The 22,060-nt window shown below is 44.8% G+C and overlaps 1 protein-coding gene across 4 annotated transcripts in view; it reads left to right on the top strand.

Moving 5' to 3' along the window:
- The window catches only part of PDZD11 (PDZ domain containing 11), a 119,998-nt gene that overhangs the window by 80,140 nt on the left and 17,798 nt on the right, over nt 1–22,060 (top strand). For all 4 annotated transcript variants that reach the window (XM_085608363.1, XM_085608364.1, XM_085608366.1 and 1 more), the window contains one exon: nt 11,726–11,782. In XM_085608363.1, coding sequence (XP_085464489.1) covers nt 11,726–11,782 — 57 coding nt within the window. The remainder of the gene's footprint in view (nt 1–11,725; nt 11,783–22,060) is intronic.

Below are 22,060 nucleotides of genomic sequence, written 5' to 3'. Positions count from 1 at the left end.
TTGTATGCAATACACAAGGCCTTAAACATTATACGACTCTTCACAGGGAGCCAGTGAAATTTCTGAATAACATGTGATATAGGCTTATATTTAGGGGTTCCCGAAAGCATCCAAGCAGCTGCGTTCTGAATAGTTTGCAGCTTATGGATAACCTTATTTTGGGCGTTCAAAAGAAGCCCATTGCAGTAATCAAAGGTAGAGATGATTAGAGTGCTGACCAGAATTTTTCCTGATGTCAGGGGAAGAAATTGTAGTATTTTTTTTACCATGCATAGTTTGTAAAATGCAGCTGAGACTACCGAGTTGGCATGAGGTAGAAAAGTTAGTCTATCGTCAAATATGACGCCTAGATTCCTAACCCTAGTGACTGGGGGCGGCGAAGGACCCAATGACAACGGCCACCAGGTTGAAGACCAGGCAGGGGATAGTTTACCGAAGATCATAACCTCTGTTTTATCGGAGTTTAATTTAAGGCAGTTGCTGGTCATCCAATCACTGATGGCCAGCATGCCTCCTTGAAATTTTGCTGCTACTTCCTCTCCATCATTGTGTATTGTCAACACCAACTGGGTGTCGTCAGCGTATGAAGTAAGGCTCAACCCATGTCTCTTGATGACTCTATCCAAGTCCGCCACGTAGATATTAAAAAGTGTAGGACTTGGGGATGAGCCTGTCGGGACACCACACGGGAGGCTCAATTGGGTGGAGTGAAAGGTACCAAAATTTACCGACTGAGTACGGTTGGCGAGGAAAGAAGCCAGCAGCTCTCTGGCTTTTTTCTGGATACCCAGTTCAGTGACCCAGTCAATCAGGATAGCATGATCGACCATGTCAAAGGCTGCTGAGAGATCCAGCAACACAAGTACAGCCGTGCCTCCCTGGTCTAAGGTAATATAATATACAGATACTCACACACATGTATTCACCTATACAGCCACTCACACACCCACTCACTCACCCATACAACCTCTCAACACATCCACTCACCCATATCAGCACTCACACACCCACATAACCACTTACATACCTTGTCACAGATCCATACAAGCACTCACATCCACTCACTCACCCATACAGCCATTCACTCACCAACTCCCTTAACCAAACACCCACTCAAACAGCCACTTGCACATCCATACACCCACTTATACACCCAGTCACTCACTCATACAGCCATTCAGACACACAGTTACTCACCTACAGCCAATCACTCGCCCACACAGCTATTCAACACCCACTTATACACTCACACAGCCACTTGTATAATATATGTTAGAAGTAGTATCACTCAGTAGTACACCTGGTATACCTATTTAACTTTTGTAGTAGCTTACTATATGTTTAACGATCATAAACTCTTACAGAATACTTACACTCACTGGGTGATGTCATCAGTAATGCCATTTGAGATGTCATGAGTGATGTCACTGACCATGTCATGAGTGATTTAATATGTGAGGTCATAAGCAGTGCATTTCGGGGGCGTAGGTTATAGTTAGCTCAGGTAACTAGGTAACAATAACTGCTGAATTTCAATGGTTTTGTACAAGTGTAATCAGAGCCTAACTATAACATCCCTGTAACCTTTGTTTTTTTCAGTAGGTGTAAGTATATATATATATATATATATATATATATATATATATATATATATATATAATATAAAACAAAGTCCCCGCACTTCCACAGACTATGAGGCGAACAGAGACAACAGGAATCCTCCAGATATAGGCACTGTTGTTATTTATTTACGAGCTGCAATCTGACGCGTTTCAGACAAGAATGCCCTTGCTCACAGCCAGATAAAGCCCGCCATGTTTTTTAATATTCTGAGTGCTCACCACGGGATAAAATGACATAGACAAAATACTATACATATATCAATGTGAATGAATCTGGTCAGTCTGTTTTTCAATAATAAATAAAACATGATAGCAAATCTAAATGCGATATCGTACATTTAACAATCATCCATATTATCTACTGGCGGTCGCCAGTAGATAGTTATAGTTAGGACCGAGTTTCCATAGGAAATCAGAAAATTCTATTTTGAATAACTTTGGCGCCGGTTGACGAATCCTCGCGAAATTTTCAAAACTAATGGGGCGCTCCGCTCAGCTCCTACCCTGAAAGTCTTGGGGTGATTCGTCAAGCGGGGGCTGAGAAAAAAGGGGGGTCCCAAAACACTTTTTCCCCATGCATTTTCCCATAGGACCTTTAGTCAAAGGTACAGCCCGAACGGCTGAACAGAATTACTTGAAATTTGGCAAAGAGGTAGTCCTCAGGTCAGGCATGTGCCTTTTGCATATATGGTGTCAATCTGTTCAGTAGTTCCTGAGAAAATTGCAGTTAAAAGTACATAAATATCTATAAGCGCGCACCGTGCGCGCACGGTGCGCGCACCATAACGTGTGCGAGCGTAATTCTGATTGGTGGTTACATGTCAGTCAACATTCGAATCGGTCGAAATCAGGAAGTGTCGGCCGCCATTTTGTGTGTTTTGTGTGTGACAGTGAAAAAGAAAGGTGGAGAACTTGAAAAGGGGGCAGGGTAGAGAGTTCCTGACCCCCTAGTCTTTGTCAGGGGGTCCCTGAAGGACCCCGAAGGGTGAAAAAAACATTTTATTTTTTTTTCAAAAAATCGCGGGGTGCGTGCACGGTGCGCGCACGGTGAAAAACCTTTAAAAAAAACATTTTAAACGAGCCATTCCATATTACAGAATACAGTCAATCTATAACTATATACATAGGTAGCTTATTGTAAAAATAAATATATAAAAAATGTAATAAAACATACATAACTTAGCATTTAAAAATCCTTACAAATTCACTTTAAAAACCATAGGTTTCACACACGTTATAGTTAGGAATTAGCATTTAAAAAACCTTGCAAATTCACTTAAAAAAACCATAGGTTTCACACATGTTATAATTAGCTGGACATTTCACTCGTAAAAAACCATTGAAATTCCCCCGTTATAGTTAGTTCAGATAACTATAACTCGCGCGACCGCCACTCTATCACAAGGATGGTGTCATCAGTGATGTCATGAGTGATGCCACTGACCATGTCATGAGTGATGTAATATGTGATGTCATGAGCAGTGGATTGCGGGCGCGCGATTTATAGTTATCTGAACTAACTATAACGGGGGAATTTCAATGGTTTTTTACGAGTGAAATGTCCAGCTAACTATAACATGTGTGAAACCTATGGTTTTTAAAGTGAATTTGCAAGGTTTTTTAAATGCTAATTCCTAACTATAACGTGTGTGAAACCTGTGGTTTTTTTTAAGTGAATTTATGATAAACTCAGTATAATACCAGATATTTGTATCCTCAAATTCATGCTCAAATGCTATATTGGGTCATATGCAAGTATCGCAAAATAATGTGCAAACCTAAGCCTCAGTGCAATATTGGATCATCTCTTCACAAAGTTGTCTGATCTGTGGTAAAGTCGTATTTAGGAAAGCATTTGCCAAATTAATTTGCTGCATAAATGCTTATAATAAATAAGTGCAAAAACCGCAATTCTCTGTAAACATTGACTTGTGTGTAAACCTAGCAATCAATATCAATGACTGAGTGCAAATAGCGTACTTTTTTTTGTGAACTTTGACCCAAGTGCAAGCATTGCCATTGATAACAGAAGATCATATATCAAATTCATTTACTGCATAAATGCTTGATAATAATCAAGTGCTAATCCCGCAATTCTATGAAAACATTATCGTTTGTGCAAACATCGCAATTCATTTCTACAGGTAAAATAGTAGAAATAAAACGCCTAGCGCCAAAAATCTTCCTAAAATCATATGTTTCCTAGGAATAACCTAACCGCTGTTGGAACACCAAAGTTTTCTATATACCTGAAATCTTCATGTCACATAATGTATCTTTCTAATATCATGCTGCATTTGCTAAGATGTAGTATTCAATATGACTTGACCAGACTCAAATATTACACCTAACAAATATTAATATATAAAGTGCTAGTGTAAAATCTACGTGGAAAAATAAAACTAAAGTGTATATTTAAAAACAATCATGCTGCAAGGAGTCCTAACTGCCCTAGACGGAATGCCAATCTCACTACTTCTATGCATTATAGGAAGTGATCTAAAACTTCCGTATTATTTAAACCATTCGGAAATTTGCTGTCCAATTCGAGTATCATTCTAGATTCCATCCTTTTCAACACCTTGTCTCTATCACCTCCTCGATGAGGTTTGGGAATTGCTGTTATAACAAAACATTTCAAACATTGTAAATCATTGTTATGTCTTTGTTTGAAATGTCTGGCTACTGGATACGAGCTATCGTTATTCACAATAGCTCGTAGATGCTGGAGGATTGTGACCTGCACATGTAGCTTGGTGCTGCCCACATATCTCAAGCCACAGATGCATGTCAGAACGTAAACTGCCTAGTCAGTCCTGCAGCTGTAACTCCCTTTGATGGTGGTCATATCTGGACTGAATGGGGTAGCATATTGGGTGGTATTAATTCCAAACCTGCTAGCCCTGCAGCTGGAACATTTAACAAACCCCGGCCGGGGCTGTAACCACATCTTTCCTTTTTCTAGTTCCGGACTACTCTTAGCAATTTGGGTTCTCATCGAGGGTCCTTTTCTGTAAGTAATAGTTGGACAGGCGGGAAGCCTGGGGGCTAAAACCCCGTCAGTAAGGAGTATCGGCCAACTGCGTGTAATGATGGCTTTAATTTTCCTTTCTTGTTTGTTAAAAGTCGTTACAAACCTGAGAACAGAGTTATCATTCTCATCATTAGCAGTGTTATCAACCTCAGCCGCTGCAAATGGGGAATCCCTAGATTTGGTATTCATCTTTTTCACTGCCTGATTCAAAATAGATTTGTTGTAGCCCCTTTGTTTAAATCTAACAAGTGCTTGATCTGTGCACCTGACCAAATCTTCCTCGGTACTACAGATTCTCTTCAAACGTAATAATTCACCATATGGGATGTTATTTATCACATGTCTTGGGTGAGCACTGCTGGCATGCAGCGTGGAATTGCCAGCAGTGCTTTTTCTGTGCAAGTAGTTGCTATCTTTCCCTCATGTGTAAAGATCTTCACATCTAAGAAATCTACACTTTCTTTGGTTATCTGGGACGTAATCTTCAAATTCACATGATTATTATTCATTTCATTAATAAAATCAATTGCACTTTGTTCATCCCCACTCCATATAATAAAAACATCATCGATGTACCTCATCCATTTTAAAACATGATTGGAAAATGTAGTGCTATGAGTGCATTTAGGGACCTGCTCCTCCCACCAGCCCACATAGCTGGGGGAGAAGCAGGCTCCCATCGTAAAACCCCTCTTCTGTAAAAAAAAATTGTTACCAAACAGGAAATAGTTATTGTTTAAACATCAAGATACCAGCTCCACAATCATCTTATTATGGTTGTAGCACTCCAACGGCCTAGTCCTCAAAAAATGTTCCAGTGCTATTAACCCTGTAGTATGTTCTATGCTGGTATAAAGGGATTCGATATCCAGAGTAATAAATATTGAATCCGCTGACCATGGGACATTATTGATTTGGAATCTTCTTCACTAAATCCTGAAGGAAAAAATCAATATTATGCGTGATGTTTTCTCCAATGCCCTGGATGGCCGATATTATTGGCCTCCCAGGGACTGGCACTGTCTTTTTGTGAACTTTAGGTATGAGGTACAGTGTGGCCAATACAGGATGCTCCATATGCAGGAAACGGAATTCTTCGTTCGAGATCATACCTTCTCTTTTCCATTTAAAAAGTAGCTTTTTTAGGCCTGCTCTTGCTGCATTATATTGTTTGGATCGCTTAAATGTCTATGTGCCTCCGCAATGTAATCTTTCTGTGGCCAGATCACGATATTGCCACCTATATCAGATGTTGTAACCACTATTTGGTGGTTATTACTGAGTTTTTAAAATTAATTCTGTATATTGATTTTCCTGTTTACTCTTATATCTCTTGTGATGTTTGATTTGATGATGCAATTTCTTAAGGTCCTCCACTATTACATCCTGAAAGATGTCAATCGCATCCTTAGGCATGTTAGGTATGAAGTTTGATTTAGGCTTAACTGAACTCATATTAGCTCCCAGTTGTGTGACAGCTGCTTCCAATAATCTTTGTTGTGTCGATTCGTCTTCTTGTGTTATTTGCTCATTGACTAAATTGGTGTGGCTAAGTTCGTGCATTGTTAACAACGTGGCGGCATCCGATGCCAAAAGATCAATATTGGGTTGATTTTCTATAGCTGAATTATGTTCCTGATTTTTAAGTCCTTCCTTTATACTGAAAAACTTCTTCAGCTTGAGTTTGCGGATATAGAAGAAAACATCAATGTGTGTGTGGGTGTAGTTAAAGTCACTTATGGGGCAGAACGACATAACAAGGCTTAATAGTTCTATATATATGAGTGCTTGTATGATTGAGTGAGTGGCTGTGTTGCGAGTTTGTATGTTTGACTGAGTGGGTGTGAGTATCTGTATGGGTGAGTGTTGCTTTTTTACCTACTTTTATACAGCTTGTGCCCAGCTAATTGGTAGAAGTGTTTATAAAACGCATATGCTCATAATGCCCCATAGGTATGTAAAGGTATTGAACACGTTGTAAATCTTTGTATTGAAGTCGAACTCTGTCTGCAGGTGACGGTTGACTTGTGTCAATTCACAGTATAGAAGCCCATATAACACTGGTTTCTGTGATGTATGAACAATATTTCACAGGTCAATCTGAAATATTGTTTACTTCGTCATGACAGCCCCTAAAACTCTCTGCAGAACTTTACTTCTGTCGAAGCCACTAGGGTGTGTAATAATTAAAGTTCAAATTATGTGTTAAAGTTTATCTAAATTATGTGGCAAGAAAGGTGTAATAAGTCCAAGTGTAGCCGGGGTGTATAATAATTAAGAAGGTTTAATTGATGAAGTTTAGGTCTTCAGTACAGAATCACAGAGCCCCACCAGGATCAGCTCCCCTGCTGCTCAGCCCATACTCCCAACTGACACTCCTCCACCGGGCATCCCCAACATTCCATTACTTCACCACACACACCAACATTTCGCAGTACTTCCACACTGGCTGAGCAGCAAGACAGATAAGCAGGCAAGATGGGTTGCACCAAAACCATGATACAACAAAAGGCAAATTGTTCTGTACATTTTGTCGAAGTATTATTTAGATCCATTTGATATAGAAACTGAATTTTTGTTCAAATCTGCAATTGTGAGGCAAATTGTGCAGTAAATTGATAATTGTCCTGTAAACACCGAAGCCACAGACTTTCATAATTCCACTTGCCTTTGCCGTTTTCCATTTTCCATTTTAATAACCATGTAATCGTGAAAGATGAACATACCTAGACATTCTAATTGAACTCACTTCCTAATTATCAGCTGCACTTTGAATAGATGAACTTTCTAGTCCAAAGTCAGAATGTGCTTTTTTTAACACGATTGGTGTTTTTAGGCTTGCGCTTGCGTTGCAGTGTATAACACTGCTCGCGCAGCGAGAGCCCTTTTGTAGGGGGTTTAAAACTGTACCTAGAAATTGCACATGCTCGTGCGTGTGCTTTTTCTTTTTTGTTACAGGATTGGCTTGTGCGTGCGTGTATTTCAGAAACAGAGCACGCAATAGGCCAAAGGCGGGCGCGTTGCTCCGCCCATGGCCTATTGGTGTCTGTTACCCGCACAGGATAACATGTGGTTCGCATTATCATGCGCAGACGCGTGCACGATAATGCAAAACACATGGCTCTTTTAAGTTGCAACGCTTTTTGGTTCAATTTGCCAATTAAGAACTATGTAGTAAACTACGTGCCATATTCAGCAAATCTTTATTTATACTGAATACACTTTGGTCGCTGAATTTCACATTGCCGGACCATACCTGCCTATGCGTAGTTTGGACACTGACCACCAAACAAGTTATTAATCATTGCTTCCCGTAGTCAAACATGTTAACCTGCCACAATCCTATTCCTACTTTTCTCATTTGCCGTGTTTAGACTTCCCTCAACACAGCTGTCCTTAGCTTGTCTTGCTGGGGTGCGAAGCAGGTCTTTAACCGGCATTCTGTACACCTGAAGTACGAGGCATCTGTACTATTACCATCGAACTAGTGCTTTCTATACAACCAACCTGCCTTTCTACAAGAGCTCTTTATATTATGCGTGTTTTCAAGCTTCCTCTTTAAATAAAATACAATATTTATGCAATGAAAGGAAAAATAAATCGTCCAGTAAGGCATAATGTGCTGAATGCCGCCAAGTTCCTCAAGTGGGATTCCGATAGTCATTATATATATAATATGGTGATCAGCTTAATAGCTCATTTGTCTAACGTGTGCTGCATGGGGATGGAGTATGTACAGAGTCATCTCCCTCCTGCATGCAGTGCATGTGAATGCTGGTTAGAGGACGAGCAGGCTACCCAGTGCAAAGCAAAGGGCAGTGAATGGACTCAAGCTTGGCACAGGCAAAGACTTGTCCAGGCATCTGTCTTCACCTCCTACTGGATGAGGCGCCATATGGTTCATCAATGAGGCGAGCAGCCAGAGACTTAGAAGGTGGAAGACGTCAATCAGGAACAGATGCTCCCATCGCTCATCTTATTTACCTCCCGCCCGCACACCTCTGTATTTCCTTATAGGCCTCGATTCGGGGGAAGGGCTGGGTGTGCAGTGACAGACAGACAGACATGGTGCTCATTCTCCTGCAGCCCTACGGTTAGACCTGCACTATCCTGACAATAAGACTTCGAAGGAGGCGAACTGTGGCCATCAAACGTATGCTCAGTAGCGCGTGCATCAGGTCATGGCTCAGCAGAACTGATTATTGAGGAAGAACAGCGAGGCCCACAAGGTGAGTGCCGAACCAGCCTGTGAGTGCCGGTGTGTGTGCCCTTGTTTATTTAAGTATGCATGTAAGAGTCTGTCTGTTCTTGTATGGATTGGAGATTGTGTGTAAAAATGAAAGTATGAATGTCTGTGTATGTGGGTGTGTTGGTATGTGCGTGGGGTTGCCTAGAAGAGTAGCTCAATAGGAAATGTGAGGGACATACCAAGAGCATATATAAGACAGGTGGCTGGGTGGAGGAGGGGTGCGTTAAACACATCGGGTCCACTGACTGGTTTATAGGCAGAAAGATGATTAGGTAAGAGAAGTGTGGCGTGCTGACTAGTTTAGGAGGCCTGCATATCTCAAGTTTGAAATTAGACAAGAGCAACACAATATTTCACCATCCATGGTTGATGAGTTTAATAGAATTCTATCCGGTAATAGTGTCACCTTATAGTTACACATCTTACAAATGTTAAAAATGAAATGCTATTAGAATCACGTGATTCAAGGGGAAACCGTATTGCAGTGGGAAGCATATAGAGTCCATCATGGCTATCAACTGCAATTTTTTTGAAATAGGCTTTCACGGTTGGGGAAATTTGGCTGTTAATTGACCTATTTAGCTCCTTCTAAAAATATCATTGGAAGCCCCACTCTTAAATCCACCCAGGAGAGTGGGATTCTATTGGCTGACCAGGAAGTAATGGAATATAATTCACGAGTACCTGTAGAACTGCTTAGAAGCTGCAACTTGTAGCCACATTTCTACTTGCTTTAATTCAAAAGGAGATTTGCTTATTTTTTTTCTCAAAACATTTTCTAAGAGAGCAGGATCACCCCCTGAGTGGTTTGGGATAACAAACGTCTGTCTGAGAAATTTTGGGAATGCATATTTGACAAATTTGTTTTAAACTCCGGATCTGGCAGTGATTCCAATTACATGTGCTCTCTGGTGTGATGAACTTAAATCTAAATAGAAAAGAAAAATACATCTTGATGAGCAGAATCATTACCTCTTCTAAATCAATTTTCGTATTCATCAGACATTAGATATGGAACAACCTACTGAAGCAATTTAGAAAGTCCCAACCTACTCCCAACTCCAAAGGGCAATGAAGACATGGCTATCCCCACCACCCGCTCACGACCACAATGTTGTATTGCATGACTATTGACAACCAAACAAATTCCCGGTACAAGAGTGTAGGAAAGTGCCCTTTTTGTATGGCCCACTTTTTGCTACAGTGCTGATGGTTATGACTGAAAGTGCACTGTTGCCTGCTGCCCAGGCCCCAATGCCAGTGCTCTCTCCCTAACAAGCATCTGCAATACAATAGGTATTGCATTTACATGAGTTCAAGCTATTGGCAAGGTAAATGACAATGCCTGTTATTTATGTTTGGTTTTTAAAACGTAAAAGGCATTGTCATTTGCAATGCCAATAGCTTAAACTCTCGCTAATGTGAGACCTATTGCATTCCAAATGCTTCGTCTTTACAGCGTAGCCCAGGGTCAAATGCAATGCACTCCTCTCAATAAAATCTCTACCGAGACCACGACTGCCAAAACAAGCATTTGCAATGCAATAGGTCTCACATTTACGCGAATTTAAGCTATTGCCAATATAAATGACAATGCCTTTTATTTATGTTTTAAAAACCAAAATAAAAGGCATAGCCATTTAGAATGCCTATAACTCAAACTTGTTCCTTTTTGAGTTGTCTATCTTTTGAAGCAAATTGACACATTACCACATTCTCACACTGTGGATGTTAATTTCAACATAGAAGAGGAGCTAATGATGAAACATGCCTCAGGATGAGAGTGAGAGTTCAACGTCCTTTTAACTAAGAGCAGGGCTATAAGTGGGATGAAAAAACTGTGGGGGGGGGGTCTATCAAAGGTGCGTGACCAATGTAATTAAGGGTGTAGCTTAAAAAAAGGTATGCTATAAATCTGTGCTTAGCATAGTGTGCCGCCCGACTTGTATTTTGCGGTTTCTGTCATTGCATCCAGATATATGATACAACAAGTAACCTCATACCTACAACAAGTCAGGACTAGTGGCTTTATCAATGGTTGTTAGTTGCATAAGATAAATAAGCAGCAACTATGGCTTTTATATAATGTTGAAAAAGTTTCCACTTAAAGCCCTGGTGACACCACCACAATGTTGCTGCTCCTGAGTTTAAAAAAGAGCAGGGAAATCCAGAGAGAAAAGGATTCTTTAAAAGATTTCCCTTCCCCTACAACGCTCACCTGGCATGACGTCATGCCGTATCTTCTCCACTAGTGAGAAGTAAGCAATGTGAGCAGGCGCACATTGATGTGCCTGCTGTTACCGCAGTCCTGCAGGGCACAAAACAGAGCCCGATTGAGACCCGTTTCGTGGGCCCCTTTAAACAAGCATTGGCAATGCAATAGATATCGCATTACTGAAAGTTTGAGCTATTGGCTTTGCAAATAATTATGCAACACCAATAACTCAAACTTTTAGTAATGCGAGACCTATTGCATTGAAAATGTTTGTTAATCATGTAGTTAAGAATGTAAGATTTAAGAAAGTGTTTGCTTCTTTTTACTGCAATCAGCAAAACAGTACGGTGCTGCCTTTAACACACTATTGTCAATAAACATTTTCAAGCAGATTACCCTAAAATAAGTATCTAGATATCTCACTCCTCACTTCAGACTATTATCCTTGTGTTAATTGTACGTTCAAGATACAATGACTGCAGCTGTCCTTTTGTAGAGCATTTCTGTTTTAGGTGTTATTCCTGCCAAATAAATATTGAGGCATTGTCTGTTATACACATTCATGGGAATCTGGGAATAATCAATTTCTTGTTTTTCTTTTCCAGCTGGGATTTAACATCCGAGGCGGGAAGGCGTCTCAGCTGGGCATCTTCATCTCCAAGGTTAGTCTGCTCTGGGGTATCTGAAGCCTTCCGCAGCTTCCTCCTCGGTCTCTGAATATCCTGGATAGCCCAGTGCCTTCCTTACCGCTTCAGCCAGCCTCTGGTCTGGTAATAACACACACACACCAGTGCAACCACCCCATTAACATTTAAACCCCCGGCCCCCAGCCCCATACTCGGTGGTCTCCCAGTGCAGGTCAGCGCTGCTCTTCAACTCTCATGCTGTCCTGCTATGGAGGCTTGTCACAAAGCACAACCAGTGCCAGTCAGTCAGGCGAAACGCCCGCAGCTCAACCAGTGCACACCAGCCCTCTCCTCTGCACCTCCCTTGAGAGTGAGAACCACCCGCAGCTCCACCAGTGCATCTCAGCTCTCTCCTCAGCACCCCCCTTGAGACTGAGAACCACCCGCAGCACCACCAGTGCATCTTCGCCCTCTCCTCAGCACCCCCCTTGAGAGTGAGAACCACCCGCAGCTCAACCAGTGCATCTCAGCCTTCTCCTCAGCACCCCCCTTGAGAGTGAGAACCACCCGCAGCTCTACCAGTGCACATCAGCACTCTCCTCAGCACCCCCTTGATAGTGACAACCACCCACAGCTCTAGAAGTGCACATCAGCCCCCTCCTTAGTGCCCCCCCTTGAGGGTGAGAACCGGCCGCAGCTCTACCTGTGCACATCAGCCCTCTCCTCAGCACCCCCCTTAGGAGTGAGAACCACCCGCAGCTCTACCAGTGCACATCAGCCCTCTCCTCAGCACCCCCTTGATAGTGACAACCACCCACAGCTCTAGAAGTGCACATCAGCCCCCTCCTTAGCGCCCCCCCCTTGAGAGTGAGAACCGGCCGCAGCTCTACCTGTGCACATCAGCCCTCTCCTCTGCACCCCCCTTAGGAGTGAGAACCACCCGCAGCTCTACCAGTGCACATCAGCCCTCTCCTCAGCACCCCCTTGATAGTGACAACCACCCACAGCTCTAGAAGTGCACATCAGCCCCCTCCTTAGCGCCCCCCCCCCTTGAGTGTGAGAACCGGCCGCAGCTCTACCTGTGCACATCAGCCCTCTCCTCTGCACCCCCCTTGGGAGTGAGAACCACCCGCAGCTCTACCAGTGCACATCACCCCTCTCCGTACAGCTCTCTTGTCGGTCCTCCTTATACCCAGACCTTTGACACCTAACCCAATAAATGCCAACCCTGGGGTCCGCCACCGCTAACAATAACCTGTGCCCAACATCTCTGCTAGTGCACTTCAGTGCTGCTCTAAACCCCATACAGATCTTTGCTGCCCCTGTCCATACAGTGCTTTCTGCACAGCCGCCCCACCCACACACATCTGCCCCTCAATAATATTGTCATACTCCAGAGAGAGAGCATGTATCTCAGTGTATGGGCAGACTCAAAAGCTGTGCTCTTGGCAGGACCAGGCAGAGTGTCCCCTCGTGTATGGACAGACTTAAAGGCTGTGCCCTTGGCAGGACCAGGCAGAGTGTCCCCTCGTGTATGGACAGACTCAAAGACTGTGCCCTGGGCAGCACCAGGCACAGTGCCCTGGGCAGCACCAGGCACGGTGCCCCCTCGTGTATGGACAGACTCAAAAGCTGTGCCCTGGGCAGGACCAGGTACAGTGCCCCCTCGCCCTACTTTCATCCTGGTTTCTGCATATGATTCTCACTGTTCCACTGCCAGGTTAACAGTATTTTGCTCCTTCGAATCAAAACAAGTTTGCTACAAAATGAGATTAGTTTTCCAGGGAAGGAAAAGTCTGGCTATTCAATCAAGCAGGAAATTATGAAGCTCGCTACTCACCCATGAGGGTCTCAAGGTGCTGATGCAGCTCCGGGTCAGTCGAAGAGTCATGTCTTGAGGCTCTTCCTGAAGGTGTGCAGAGTGGAGGCGCTTCTGATGTTGATGGGGAGCACGTTCCAGGTCTTTACTGCGATGTACGAGAAGGCTCTTCCACCTGTTCTTGCTCTACGGATGCGTGGGGTTTCGGCGGGTCGGAGGTTTCTCCTGGGTACGTGGAAGGAGGTTCTTTCGTTGAGGTATTGGTGTCCGGTGTTGTGGAGGCATTTGTAGGCGTAGGTGAGTATCTTGAAGGTTAGGCTCTTCTCGACGGGGAGCCAGTGGAGGTGTCGCAGGTGTTGGGTGATGTGTTCATGTCAAGGGATGCTGAGGACGAGTCTGGCTGCGGTGTTCTGTATGGTCTTGAGCTTGTGGAGCAGGGATTTGTTGATTCCGGCGTAGAGGGTGTTTCCATAGTCCAGTCTGATAGTTATGAGTGCGTGGGTGACAGTCTTTCTGGATTCAGGGGTAGTTCCATTTGAAGGTCTTGCGAAGTATGTAGAGGGTCCTTCCTGGAAGCTGGTGTGGGGGTCCTTGGTGACGGAGAGGATGAGCTAGGTGTCGTTGGATACTATGCTGAGTCCATGCTGTCAGACGATGGCGGCGAGGGGGTCCATGTAGATGTTGAAGATTAAGGGGCTGAGCAACGATCCCTGGGGCACTCCGCATTTGATCTCTGTGGTTTGGAGAGGAAGGGCGTGAGTCTGATTCTTTGGGTTCTGCCGGTAAGGAAGGAACTGAGCCAGTCGAGGGCAGCTCCCGGTATGCCGGCGTCGTGGAGTCTGGCGGTGAGAGTGCTTTGGGAGACGGTGTCGAAGGCTGCAGAGAGGTGAAGCAGGAACAGGGCCGTGGTGTGGCCTTGGTCGAGGAGGGTGCAGATGTCATCTGTGGCAGCAAGTAGGGCGGTGTCAGTGCTGTGGTTGCTGTAGAATCCGAATTGGGAGAGGTCGAGGATGCAGGCTAACAATCCTTACTCGTGTTTTTTAAATGTGTAAATATTGTTTTAGAAGAATTTCACTGAGATGAGACAACGTTGGTAAATTATTGAGTCATTGAAGAGGAATTTTGAATTAAAAGCAGAAGAGTGGACATTTCCAGGAAGTTAGAGAGGCCATCATCCTGGGCTGGATGGGTTATAAGGCTGCCGTGTAAAATCTCGAGGTAAAATGATTATATTGTTATGCGGGAACTGCACACTAAATTGAGGATATCCGACTTAGACACAAAAAGGAAATAGCACGAACATCAAAGCCTGTGAGTAAATGCACGTGTTTGGTGCAGATTGCTTTCAGAGAAGCAGGTATTCACACACCATCCTCCCATAATCCACTTCACCAGAAATTACAACAAATGACATCAAAGTACAAACAGGTTTTCACCAACGAACCTCACGTAATCCACTTCACCAGAAATAAAAAAAATACAACAAACTACAAACCGGTCTTCACAAAACATTCTCACCTAATGCACTTTACCAAAGATTACATGAAATTACAACAAATTACAAATAGGGCTTAACAGAGCATCTTCAAGTAATCCGCTTCACCACAAATTACAACAAAATACAAACCGGCCTTCGCAAACCATCCTCAAGTAATCCTCTTCACCAAAAAGTGCTTTTTAGGTCTTGCGACCTGCGTTGCACTGCGGAGCAGTGCTCGCTCAGGTCGCGAGACCTTTAGTGGTTGAAAAACGGGGAAATCAAGCTGACCTAGGAATTGCACACACTCGTGCGTGTGCGTTTCCTTTTCAGCTCCCCCATTGACCTTTGCGTGCGTCTTATTCTAAAAGACTGCAAGCAATTGGCCCGAGGCACGCACATAGCTCCTCCCATGGTCTATTGGTGTCTATTACGTGCACCAAGCGTGTAATAGACACCAATAGGCCGTGGGAGGAGCTATGATCGTGCCCAGACACAGGCGTGACGCGCGCACCACTTGTTTTTCTTTACTTGTGGTATAAGCGCGGCACCAGCGCTTTACTTTTAATGTTATAAGTAAAGCGCGGGTGCCGCAATTATACCAAAAGTAAAGGAATAGAAAAAAAACATCTATTTCTTTACCTTTGGTATAATCGCGGCACCCGTGCTTTACTTATAACATTAAAAGTAACGCGCGGGTGCCGCGATTATACCAAAGGTAAAGCATTTGCAATGCAATAAGTCTCACATTACTGAAAGTTTGAGCTATAGGCTTTGCAAATAATTATGCAACACCAATAACTCAAACTTTTAGTAATGCAAGACCTATTGCATTGCAAATGCTTGTTTTTTTATTTTTTTTTGGCGTGAACTAGACCTGAAGATATCAGGTGTCAGAGCGCTTTACATGAGCACCAGTTTCGTTACACAAGGAAACATTTTCTTTTTTTTTTAGGTACGGGGAGATTAAGTGATTTGCCCAGAATCACAGGATGTTGAGCATCGTTGCCGATACTCGAACCCCATTTTTCCAGCTTCGAGGTCGACCACTCAAGCCGTAAGATTACATCCTCTCAAACAAAATACAGACAGGTCTATGCAAACCATCCACACGTAATCCACTTCACCAGAAATTACACAGAATGACAACAAAATACGAAGAAGTCTTCGCAAACCATCCTCGCGTAATCCACTTCACCAAAAATTACTTCAAAATAAATTCTCCACCAGCCCCCAGGATGCGCTTGGCATTTGCTGTGAATGTAGGCCCTAAGGACAACTACTACAGCCCCTACTACTCACTCCAGCACAAGAAACAAGAAACTTATTTGCCTCCCAAAAGCAGTGCTGAACCTAAGGTCCAGGAATTCCAGGCAGTGCTATATAGGAGCCTAGAGACCATATGTGAGTGCCAAAAACTCAGTGCCACATGTAATGTATAGCAATGTGCAGAACATTATTCATGATTTGATATGTCCCAAGACCAGGAAGATGCAAACTATGGGAATCCCCCCGCAAGGGCCACGGTTGCAAGAGAGGTTATGATTGCAAGGGAGAATGGCAACATTTACAAATGTGAGTCCAACAAAGCACCAAGCAGACATGGCTTGCTTGCATCTGGGACACACATGGCCTTGTACAGCTGCTTCTGGTACTTCTGTGGAGCTCAGGAAAGAAATGAGGGCCCACAGGAAGATCCTGGGAGGAGCAGTGCTAGGTGGGATGAAGAGTGCTCCAAAAGCCACCTCCACAGCAGTGGGCTTCTGGTGCCTTGGGTATGAGATGGAGAGAGGAGTCCATGTGGAGGTGTAACCCTCTGCTAGACAAGGAGACCCCCCCCCCCCCCGAGTCAGATACTACTTGGGCCCTCACTAAAGCTCTGCGTCACTGGCGGTACGGCCGCAGTGTCGCCAGCTGCACGCATGCACCTAATGACAAAAGCACCCAAACATAAGCTCCATCTAAAAACCACAGGTACTCCCAGCGTAGCGACAAGAGCAATGCCAGCGGTTGAATGTCCTACCAAGTTATATATTTAATTTGAGTTTTATATAGCACAAAGTAACCTCTGCGGGCATCAGAGAGCTTTACATATGAAAAGTTACAATACATAAACAGTTTAGGGTGATTACAATTAAAATGTGCTAATCACAAGTTGCAAATTATAGGTTTTTCAATAGACCAAGTTCTTAGTGGTAGGTAGGGGAGTTCATCCAGGCCAGAACTAGTCGAAAGTTGTCTACTCCATTGCTAGGCGGGATCACCTTAGTCTTAAGGCGCTGCCAGTCCTACCCAGGCTTACCCAACACCCAGGCGTGGTGTGGTCTAGGCAGGAGTCCAGTGGAGTCCCACATCAGTGGTTTTGTGCCATCCTGTAAGATGATACTTGAGTAAACCTGAAACTCCCAGCCTTGACCAGTTCTGTAAACCACAGCTTGTACACCTAGCATCCACCACCACCGCACCAGAAATACAGTGTGCACGACCCCACCCTTAATGTAACAAATGACTGTAAAAACGACAGAGATGATCTGACTAGTGATATGACCTATCACTTGCCATTCACATTACACATTTCACAAATAACTGATGGGCTTGCAGCAACTTTTGTTTTCAGACATTTATGTATTTATGTTTACAGTATATTCTCATGTGATTTTTGAAATAAGCGCAGCTAGAATTATGAAGTAACTAAAGACCAGATTCAAATTTCTGGGACGTTTTGATTACATTAGGGCCCCAAATATGATTGGCGTGGAGAAGGGTGGGATATTCATGACCCGGTATATCCTGACACTGCAGCGATTGGAATTTATCAGGATCAGTGAAACAGGAAGTGTTGTCCACATGGTCATTGATGGTTTTTATAACCGTGCCAGTGCTGCTTTTGCCGGTGAAGGGATCTTGCAAGTTACCCTGGACAGAGCCCTAAGAGAACTGGATTTTGACATGAAGCCAAGAGTCATAGCGGGCCTATTCAATTCCAATGCTGAAGAAACACATACTCCAGAAATTAGGAGTATGGATCCTGTTCTGTTCTTGAGGCAAAATAAAATGAATTGAAAGCCTCTGATTTTACACCTGACAAGAGAAAGAACATAAACTATTAAATACAAGGTACTTTCCATTAACTATAAGATGCCCTTATGAATCGCAGTTTGACTCTGAGTTGGAAATTAGTTCACCTTGTGGGTATTGCCAAGGAAGTTTTGGGCGGGGAGGAAGCTTGGCGGATAGGGCACGAGGTAGGGAGAGTTCTAGGTCCCGGAAAGCAATCTGGAAAGCACAAGAGTCATAAACACTAGGAGTTTTGTTTTAGATCTAGTGTCTTCTCTCCGCCTGAAAGACCAATAAAAGTATGAGATGAAGACTGTGCAAGTGAGTGGTGTAAACATGTCTTGTTTACAGACGCAGCATGTCTGCATTTGAACAAATCAACAGTTCCTTCAGGAGATGATCACTGAATTGGCAAGATATACTCTGTTTTCAGTTTTAAGATTATTTTTCACAAATCGGAGGTTTAACCAGATGGAGAAAAAGAGGATGCACTGAGATTACAGATGTCTGAAATTAGGCATTTTAGCGGGGGACCTAGGGGTAAATTCATACAAATGGAACTAAGACCCCTCTAGACGATCCAGGAAGAACTCTTGGGCCAGGGCTCAGCTCAGAGAGGATGATTGTACCAAATGTGAATGGACCGAGAGGGTGCACATGTATTGGACTGAGTTCCCAACTTAGGTAGGGGACGCGTCGTGAGAATTCCAACCTGATGACCACCTCATGCTGCTGTGTGGGTTCCAAGCTAAAGAGAGTGACGGTGAGCTGCCTACTTAGAGGTTGGAGATGTATTTGGTGATCTGTGCGCTGAAGAAATAGCCTATATTGTTGTGGTCACCCATGCATCATTGTTGGAAGCTCTTCCAAGCCAAGTTCTCCACAGTAGTGGAACCTAGCATCTTTCCAGGTAGACTAGGCCTAGAACAGAAGTCAGAGATCTGTCCTATCTATCATAAGGGCTCCCTTCAGGTGGAAGAGCCCACACTCGACAACCGGGTCTGGCTCCCTACCAACCTTCAGAGAGTTGTCCTTTGCACATGGCGCTTTCACCGCCACAACTCCTCTTGACTGGAGAATGGAGCCTTCTAAAGTCCTGTTTCGGAAGACCTGGTTTTTCAGACAAATGTAATTCATGAGATAGTGTAGGGCAGGTTTCTTGATACCTCTTGCTTTGGGCTCTAGCACAGTGACACTCCAGACGGAGTAACCAGGTGCTCTACAAACTCCTTAACATAACACATAACAACAACCCATACTTGAGAAATTACAAGAACCTAACTTGTTTTTAAAATATTGGGTTCGGTTTAATCACACTTGACACCGATGAAAAACATTAAAAAACATGCTCTACCAGTGAATTATATTCCCTACATACCAGAAAAACGGATCTCTTTCCAACTTTCTTAGCACAATATTTTAAAAAGCAGTTAAATGATTGTAATTTCATTAGGATCAATGATGTAATTTAATGATTGACAACGAGGTTGTGTCCTGCCATAAGCCAGTACCTTAGGGTACCATTTTTATTATGTGCCAATTTTAGCGTCTGTTAAAGGAGCTTGGCTCATTGGATTTGAGCCCCTGCAGAGCCACTGGTAAACACGCCGGTTAGATACCTTCTATTTTCATAAATCCAGTAAAGTGAAAACAAACACTGAAAGAGTGCGTTAGGTCACCTTCAGCTGCCAGTGGGACGCTCACATCCACCCATTCCTGTTATATGACTGTAGCAGTCATGGCAGGAGGCGTGGAGAATAAGATGGATCCCATCCCAAGGGTGGGGCTGGAGGGAACTGGAGCTCCTCTTAGGAAGAGATTCATCTCAGGGGTGGTAAGGAGGGGGGAGACTGGAGCCCCACTTAAGAAGGATCCCATCCCAAGGGTGGAGCAAGAGGGAACTGGAGCCCTGCTTAAGAAGGATCTCACCCCCAAGGGTGGGGCGAAACGAAACTGTAGCCCCTCTTAAGTATCCCATCCCAAGGGTGGGGCGAGAGGGAACTGGAGCCCCTCTTAGAAAGAGATTCATCTCAGGGGTGGTGGGGGGGGACTGGAGCCCCACTTAAGAAGGATCCCATCCCAAGGGTGGAGCAAGAGGGAACTGGAGCCCTGCTTAAGAAGTATCTCATCCCAAGGGTGGGGCGAGTGGAAACTGGAGCACCGGTTAAGAAATACCCCATCCTAAGGGTGGGGCGAGAAGGAACTGGAGCCCCACTTAAGAAGCATCCCATCCCAAGGAGGGGTGAGGAGCAAGCGGGAACTGGAGCCCCGCTTAAGAAGGATCTCACCCCCAAGGGTGGGACGAGAGGGAACTGGAGCCTGCTTAAGAAGGATCTCTCCCCCAAGGGTGGGGCGAGAGGGAACTGGAGCCTGCTTAAGAAGGATCTCACCCCCAAGGGTGGGGCGAGAGGGAACTGGAGCCTGCTTACGAAGGATCTCACCCCCAAGGGTGGGGCGAGAGGGAACTGGAGCCCCTCTTAGGAAGAGATTCATCTCAGGGGTGGTGGGGGAGATAACTGGAGCCCCACTTAAGAAGGATCCCATCCCAAGGGTGGAGCAAGAGGGAATTGGAGCCCTGCTTAAGAAGGATCTCACCCCCAAGGGTGGGGGCGAGAGGGAGCTGGAGGCCCTCTTAGGAAGAGATTCATCTCAGGGGTGGTGGGGGGGAACTGGAGCCCCACTTAAGAAGGATCCCATCCCAAGGGTGGAGCAAGAGGGAACTGGAGCCCTGCTTAAGAAGGATCTCACCCCCAAGGGTGCTTAAGAAGGATCTAACCCCCAAGGGTGGGGCGAGAGGGAACTAGAGCCTGTTAAGAAGGATCTCACCCCCAAGTGTGGGGCGAGAGGGAACTGGAGCCCCTCTTAGGAAGAGATTCATCATTCTCAGGGGTGGTGAGGGGAGGGGAACTGGAGCCCCCCTTAAGAAGGATCCGATCCCAAGGAGGGGAGAGGAGCAAGAGGGAACTGGAGCCCCGCTTAAGAAGGATCTCACCCCCAAGGGTGGGGCGAGAGGGAACTGGAGCCTGCTTAAGAAGGATCTCTCCCCCAAGTGTGGGGCGAGAGGGAACTGGAGCCTGCTTAAGAAGGATCTCTCCCCCAAGGGTGGGGCGAGAGGGAACTGGAGCCCCTCTTAGAAGGGGATTCAGCTCGGGTGGGGGCGTGGTATGGAGCCGTGCGTAAGTATCCCATCCCAAGGGTGGGGGCGAGAGGGGACTGGAGCCCCTTTAGGACGAGTTTCATTTCAGGGATGGTAGGGGGGGGGGCGAGAGGGACCTGGGGCCCCTTTAGGACGGGATTCATCTCCGGGATGGTAAGGGGGGGGGGGGGCGAGTGGGAACTCGAGCCCCTTTAGGACGGGATTTATCACAGTGATGGTAAGTGGGGGGGAGGGGCGAGAGGGAACTGGAGCCCCTTCTTAGGATGGCATACATCTCGGGGAAGGGGGGCTGGCCTGTAGCCCTCCTTAAGAATGTTTTCATATTCAGGGTGGGGGGCCTTCCGTGGTACGTACAGTATCTTCTATGACTGCTTCCATATAACGAGCACGCCATACATCTGTCAGTCTGTTTGCAAGGTTGTCAGTGCAGTTGTGTGCACACTGTTTCTGGCAGGCCTTTTTTTTTTTTTTTTTGTAAATTCTGTTTATTAACAAAACTCAACATTTTGGTCACTTCACAGTTTCAAGTCGTTAGAGTTAGTGTCCAGCCGCAAACCCTTGGACAGTCCTTCAGTGCAATAGGATACAGCATAACAGGATATGACATTTTCACCATCTTATCTGGCAGGTCTTTTTAATTTTATTCTATATGGCTTCTTTTCTTTCTCTCCCACCAATGTATCCAGTATCTGAGCCGTTGTACAGCCTTCAAGCACTGCGTGGCCAGCGCCTCGAGACCCTCACGGGTGATGTGCCGCGCTATAGAAGTGATTGGTTTATTGGTTTTGGGCGCTAGAGCTCAGC

This window comes from Triturus cristatus, chromosome 5_2 (genome assembly GCF_964204655.1).
Source record: "Triturus cristatus chromosome 5_2, aTriCri1.1, whole genome shotgun sequence".
NCBI lineage: Eukaryota > Metazoa > Chordata > Amphibia > Caudata > Salamandridae > Triturus > Triturus cristatus.
Note: the sequence above shows the minus strand (reverse complement) of the source record. Positions and strands in the feature narration are given on the sequence as shown.